The following is a 6,153-nucleotide window of genomic DNA, read 5'->3' as shown; positions in this document are numbered from 1 at the left end:
TTTCTTGCTGGTGTTTCTTTGAGTTTGGTCAAGTTGTCCAGAGTTTCACCTGAGGAATTAGAAGGGACCTGGGGCTTGTGTGTTTTTTGCTGTGGGAATTCCGGCACAGTGATTAAAGGCATATAGTCCTGAGGAGGAAAAAAACCCCCAAAAAATCATTAGGAAGTGAATCAAAAGTGAGCAGATGGAGTGACCGTGGGGAATTGTTATCAAATTGAGCTGCCATCGCTGCATTTAATCAGGTAAGCAGGAGATGAAGGCAGCAGCAGCAGCCCAGCCCTGTGCAACCAACTGCTGTGTGGGAACTGGGGTACTGCTATGAAGCAGGAGCACTGAAATTGGCAGGGAAAAAAAAAACCAACAACATTTCATTCACAGACTAGTAAAAATAAACTCACTTTCCGAGTTCATTTTAATTTGGGGCTTGGAATGGTTGTAACTTCAAATTAGGGCTCTTTTTCTTTATCCTGTGACTTGTAGGAGCCAAATGTTCATTTGGAAACGTTGGCTCTGAGATGTGTTGAGTGTGCAGTGCTGGAGGAAGCTTTTCTGAATGGACATGGTACTCTGTGTGTGTGTGTGCAAGCCAAGAAGAAATGGACATGGAAGTAGACCAGGCTTTGCTATTTCTTGTTATAATCCTACAACCCAAACTGACACCCAAAACACAGCAAATCAGAAGCTTCCAACCCGGGTGAGAGGGTGACCTCTCCCTTCCAGCCACCGGGATGGATCGAGTCACTGGGGTCAGGTCCAACACAAACACGTTTGCTTTGCCTAATCCTGGCACTGCTGCGGCTGGGACGGGCTGCGGGATCACCGGGGTCTGCTCCATCCCCAGGTAGCGGGTGTGAGGGGGAGGAGAAGCCGGAATCCTCTGCCCCCCCGGCACCTTGTGCCGCGGAGTAGGAAGGGGAGGAGGAGGAGAGGCTCGGGTGCCGGGAGGAAGGAGGGCGCAGCGCTGCCCGGGGCGGGGCGGGGGGCGGGGGGCGGGCGGGCTGCGGCGCGGAGCTGCCCCTTTGTCTGCGGGCGAAGTTTGGCGGCGGGGCGGGGGCTGAGGCGCTGCCCCGGCACCTGCCGCGGGCCCGGCGGGCACTCCCCGCTCGCTGCTCGCCGCCAGGGGCCATGGGCGCCCCGAGTGCCGCCGGGGCCACCGTGCTGCTGCTGCTGCTCCGAGCCGCGCTGGCCGATGCCGCCTCAGGTGAGTCCCGCGCCGAGCGCGTCCCGGTCCCGCGGGCGGGGGATCCCTGAGGGGAAAGCCAGCTCTGGGCGCCTTTTCCCCTGGTACACGGGACGGCTCTGCCTCCCTGTCTCCCTGATCGCGCTGCCGGCCCGGGCGGGGGTCCGCCTCCGCCCCCCGCCATTTTGGCGGCTCCTCCACAGGCGAGGTGAGGGGCACCGGGGCGAAGCCGTGCTCGGCTGGCGGGCACGGGGGAACGCCAGTCCCGCTCCGGGCTGCCCCTCACGGCGGGCGGGAGGGAAGGCGGCGGCGCTCGGCCGTGCCCAGGTGAGGGGATGCAGGGTGTGAGGGGCCGGGGCGGGCAGCGGCAGCCGCAGCCCTCAGGCAGCCCGCGGGTGGCGGGGCCGTGGGGAGCGGAGCGCTCGGGAATGCGGCGCTGGGAGCCGGGAAGGGCCGGGAAAGCGCGAGGGTAGCCGGCAGCAGCCCTGCTCCGCTCATTGCGGCTGGAGCCAACTTGGGAGCGCTCGGGGAAGCACACCGGGATTTGTCTCGGGGTGCTGGACGGACTCGTGGCTAGCGCAAGGTTGTGCCGTGCTGATGTTTGGAGTTTGGGGGTGCGGGTTGGACGCGTTCGTGCTCCTGGGTGGTTTTCCAGCCTGTCCTTTGGCTGTAGGTTGGTTGTTTCTGAAGTGGCAGTCTCCCCGAGTCCTGCTCCCACCGTAATTCCCGATTTTAAGTGCTGCTATTCCTAGTGAACAGCAGCGGTTCAAACCAGCGATGTGCGTGCGAGCTGAGGCGCTGCTAGGTGTGGGTTTGGACATTTGCTACCCAGTGGTAACTCGTTGGGTAGCTCCGACGGACTTCACTTTTTCTGGTTTGAGAGTTTTTATTTTTGGTAAATTACGCTACCAACAACCTGCATCCAAGATGTCCCCCACAAAAATACCACAGCAATAAGTCTGGGGGTTTCCTTCTTGGGTGCTTCAGTATGTGCAAGTCATAATTTGCAGAATGCTTTTCGGTTGTGCTTTGCAACAGGTGGTGATCACACCTGGGGCTTTGAGTTTCATGGAAAATCAGGGTCACTGTTACATGGCAACCTTAATTAATTAATGTGTGTAGTGTGTTTGGCTCACCCATAATTGGGGACAAAAGTAAAATTTATTTGTAACTAAGGATTGTCCAAGTCCTGCTGAGCTGGGTTGTATCTTAGTCTCCCTTGGTAACTTGTAAAGGAGGGAGCTGTGTCTTTGCCCTTTGTGGCGAAGAAGGATCAGAGTTGGTGAATTTGCTTTCTAGTCCTACATGGTCCCTATTCCCTGCTCTGGCCCCAGAGGGGATGAGCACACTGGTATTTTAAGGAACTCTAGCTGTCAGTGAGCTAAAAATGAAAGGCAGCCAGCCCTGGAGGGGTAAAACAGATGGGTTGTGCTGGTCTTAACTAACTGATGTTAAATTTTTGGGGTTTTTTCTCCCCCACCCCATGCCTCCCAATAATGTATGACCTTGAGTTTTGCACTGAATTTTGAGGTGGAGCTGGATGATGAACCTTGAAATTATTTTCTCTTGCCAAAAGAACAGCTATTTGCTGAATTTGAGAGAAATGTGGCTGGGCTCCTGTGGCTCATCTTCTTGGCAAGGGAAAATAATTCCCGGGGGTGCTTCCACAGCCACTTGCAGCTGAGCTGAAGACGAGCTCAAAGGAGGAGCTTTTGATTCTAAGAAGTGTAGCTCCCAGGTTTTCTGTACAGATTGGTCTAATCTGCATTTCTCAGAAAACTCCCCTCTTTGGCAGGAAAATTCTGACATTTCTGGATGGTCCCTCGAGGCAGCCTTTCCGTGGTCTCTTTCCCTTTCATCCCGGAGCTCCTTGGGTTGTTTCAGATTGTGCATTCCCCTCACCCTTTTGGGAGACAGATCATGTGCAGTTGCTCTAGGGCGACCATTTCCCAGAAAATCGATAGAAAATCAGCTTATTCCTGGTTTTACTTCCTAACTTCTTATTTGATTATTGGGATGAAATATGTGAATACATTTGAATATATTGGTTGGGCCCCTGTCCCTGCCTGGGACAAGCTTTCTCTCAGTCAGCAAGGCCAGGACAGCTGAAGCAGGAGGAGCCCTGTCAGCCTGTCCTATTGTCCATGCAGGAGTTGTTTAGGAATGAGGATTCACACTGGCTCTTCTCACACTGTTATTTTGGCAGGTCCCCTCTTTTCTCCCTGCCTTTTTGAGATGGCCAGAGGTCCTTCCCTTACCCAGAGGTTGCCCAGCTGCCCCAAAACTGTATTTTTTTGTGGCTGCCCAGTTCAGAGCAGGCTCACTGGAGGATGTACTGCTGCTCTTACTCATTCCTAACCTGATTTTTTTTTTCTGCTCCCTCAGGTGCCTGTGTCTCCCACGGCTTCTTATTTGAGGTAGGTGAGCTCGAATGTGTCGTGCTGGGGGAGGGTTGGAGAGGGTGCTGTTCAATGAACTTGACTCCAGTTCCTGCTTTTTGTCACCCCTGTGGCTGGGGTGTAGGCCGCAGGTCTGGCAGCTTCCAGTCTGCTGGGGAACACACATCCCTCTCCTTGGAGAGGTTGGGAATTCTCCCTGGGCCTTTGGACCCAGCCAGTCTAACTGGGTGAAAAGATGTGAGAGATTTCTGGGGTGTTGGAAGCTGCAGATGTGCAGTGCTGGGCAGGATGGAGGTGGTGCTTTGTAAAACGTGAGTGAAATGCCAGGATATGTTCTTTCTATGTATTTCTTTCCCTGAATTAATGAGCTGTAATGACAGCAGCTTAACACTTTTTGCCCTCAGCTGGTCACGGTGAGTCTGGTGTACCCTGACTGATCCTTACAAACCCAACACATTTTCTTTTCTGGTGCCTCTAGAAATGTAATCCGTGAGTGACTCGGTACAAGAATCTGAGTTTTTAAGTATTCATGAATAGTGTTTCGCTCGGTAACACTTGTCTGCCTTGCTCTGGCACTACTCTGGGCTAAAAGGAGGTGCCTGAGCTACTTTGTGTCTCTGGAATGCTTCTAAATGTGTTTGTTCCTCTTCCTGATGCACTGTGGAGAGTCCTGGCAGCCCCCAGTAGAAACCTGTAGCGACTTTTTATTGTGTTTTAAACGGTGGTTGGAAACACTGTTTCCTTTCAGTGTCTGGTTAGGATTTTTGTCCGTGTCTGGCGCAGAGGAGGATGATGAGAGGGACGGAGCACCCATTCCATGGGGAGAGGCTGAGAGAGTTGGGATTGTCCAGCCTGGAGAGGAGAAGCCTTGGGGTTGCCCTTACCTGAAAGGAACATGAAGGAGAGAGGCTGTTTCAAAGGGATGGGGTGACAGGACAGAGGGGAATTAATGGATTCAAACCAACAGAGAGGGGAGGTTCAGATTGGATATTGGGAAGGAATTCTTGGCTGTGGGGGGGTGAGGCCCTGGCACAGGCTGCCCAGAGAAGCTGTGGCTGCCCCTGGATGCCTGGAAGTGTCCAAGGCCAAGAGCTTAGAGCACCCTGGGCTTGGGGGAGGTGTCCCTGCCCATGGCAGGAGTGGCATTGGATGAGCTTTAGGCGCCTGCCAAGCCATTGTGTGATTGCATGTGGAAGTGGCCGTCGGTGAGCTGCTCCTGGGTGATTGTGGGAATGCTGTTTGCTGCAGAAGTCTCTGAAGTCACCTGGAAAACCCTTGGTGCATAAATCAAACCTTGAAGTGCAGCGATGCAGGCACTGCAGGGTTGCTGCAATTGTTAATGCTGCACAAGTCCTGCCTCTTGCTTGGCTGACTTAGCTCCAGGGTCAGCTGGTGTTTGTGGCTTTGCTCTGAGGGAAAGCACTTCCCTGAGCATGATTCCCAGCTGAGCTGCTTGGTGTTCCTCCCTCTGGCTTCCCCTGTCAGCGAGCTTTCAGCTCCCTTTACTTAGAAAGAGGAAAATCCACTTTATTTGTTCTTAGCTGCAGGCCATGAGGAGACACACTGATGTCACTCTGGAAGTCAGGGTGTGTGGGAGGTGTGGAGCAAATCCAAAAAGCTGGAGTCTTTCTGTCAGCGAGCTTTCAGCTCCCTTTACTTAGAAAGAGGAAAATCCACTTTATTTGTTCTTAGCTGCAGGCCATGAGGAGACACACTGATGTCACTCTGGAAGTCAGGGTGTGTGGGAGGTGTGGAGCAAATCCAAAAAGCTGGAGTCTTTCTGCCAGCTAGTTTGTGCCAAGGGGGAGGGGAAGGACAGGGCTGTGCCTTGAGGTGATTTGAATGGTGAGTGTGACTTGAAAAATGAGTTTGTGTCTGGTAGAGGTTGCAGCACAGAAGGACAAGTCCAGCTGAGCGACATCAATTTCTATTTCGTCCTCTTTAAAACATGGATGTTATCTGTGGCACCAGCTGCTGGTAGTGTGCCTAGGGATGGGTTTCTGGGCTGGACTGTTTTGGAAGTTTCCTGAGACACAAATGGGCTGCTTGGTTTTAACACCAGAAAGCACTAAAGAAGCATTTTTTGAAAGAAAATGTTTGTAGTCTTTGGGTCAAAAATTGTGAAGATAATAAAAAGCCTTAGCTTAATTTTACTTGTGCTTCTACCAAAAATTTTGTTTTCTTTTGTAACATCTCTGTGCATTTTGTTGTCAGAAGTTTAAACAAATCCTTAATTTATGCTTTTTAAATCAGATTTCTGTTTCTAGCAGTAGTTTGTGCTGGACAGAATGAGAGTGGAAAGGTAATAAATAAAAAATGCTGGGGGTCTCTTTTCCCCCAAATTTCCAATCTCCTATTCCAGAGAGCTTCTACTCCGAATAAATTCAGTGACCTTTAAAATAAATGTTAGTCAGTGCAAAGCACTTCTGGTTAGGGAATATGTCAAATTAGCAGTGGAAAATGGGCTTCATTTTAATTTCATTAGAAAGGTAAGAAGTTACTACTGAAAAATGAGATCAGAATTGAATATTTCAGTTGAAAGGTTTGCTTGTTAACTCTTACAATGGTGAAGAT

At 51.6% G+C, this 6,153-nt stretch overlaps 1 protein-coding gene across 2 annotated transcripts in view; it reads left to right on the top strand.

The window, feature by feature from the left end:
* Nucleotides 1–1,050: 1,050 nt before the first annotated feature.
* The window catches only part of FRAS1 (Fraser extracellular matrix complex subunit 1), a 106,029-nt gene continuing 100,926 nt past the window's right edge, over nt 1,051–6,153 (top strand). For both annotated transcript variants that reach the window (XR_013181943.1, XM_077176820.1), the window contains exons 1-2: nt 1,051–1,201; nt 3,566–3,597. Coding sequence is in view for 1 of the 2 variants with exons in the window: in XM_077176820.1 (XP_077032935.1) it covers nt 1,126–1,201; nt 3,566–3,597 (108 nt within the window). In the remaining variant the exon portion in view is untranslated. The remainder of the gene's footprint in view (nt 1,202–3,565; nt 3,598–6,153) is intronic.

Source organism: Agelaius phoeniceus, chromosome 4, assembly GCF_051311805.1.
Source record: "Agelaius phoeniceus isolate bAgePho1 chromosome 4, bAgePho1.hap1, whole genome shotgun sequence".
In the NCBI taxonomy this organism is placed as follows: Eukaryota; Metazoa; Chordata; class Aves; order Passeriformes; family Icteridae; genus Agelaius; species Agelaius phoeniceus.
This window is presented reverse-complemented; position numbering and strand designations above follow the sequence as displayed.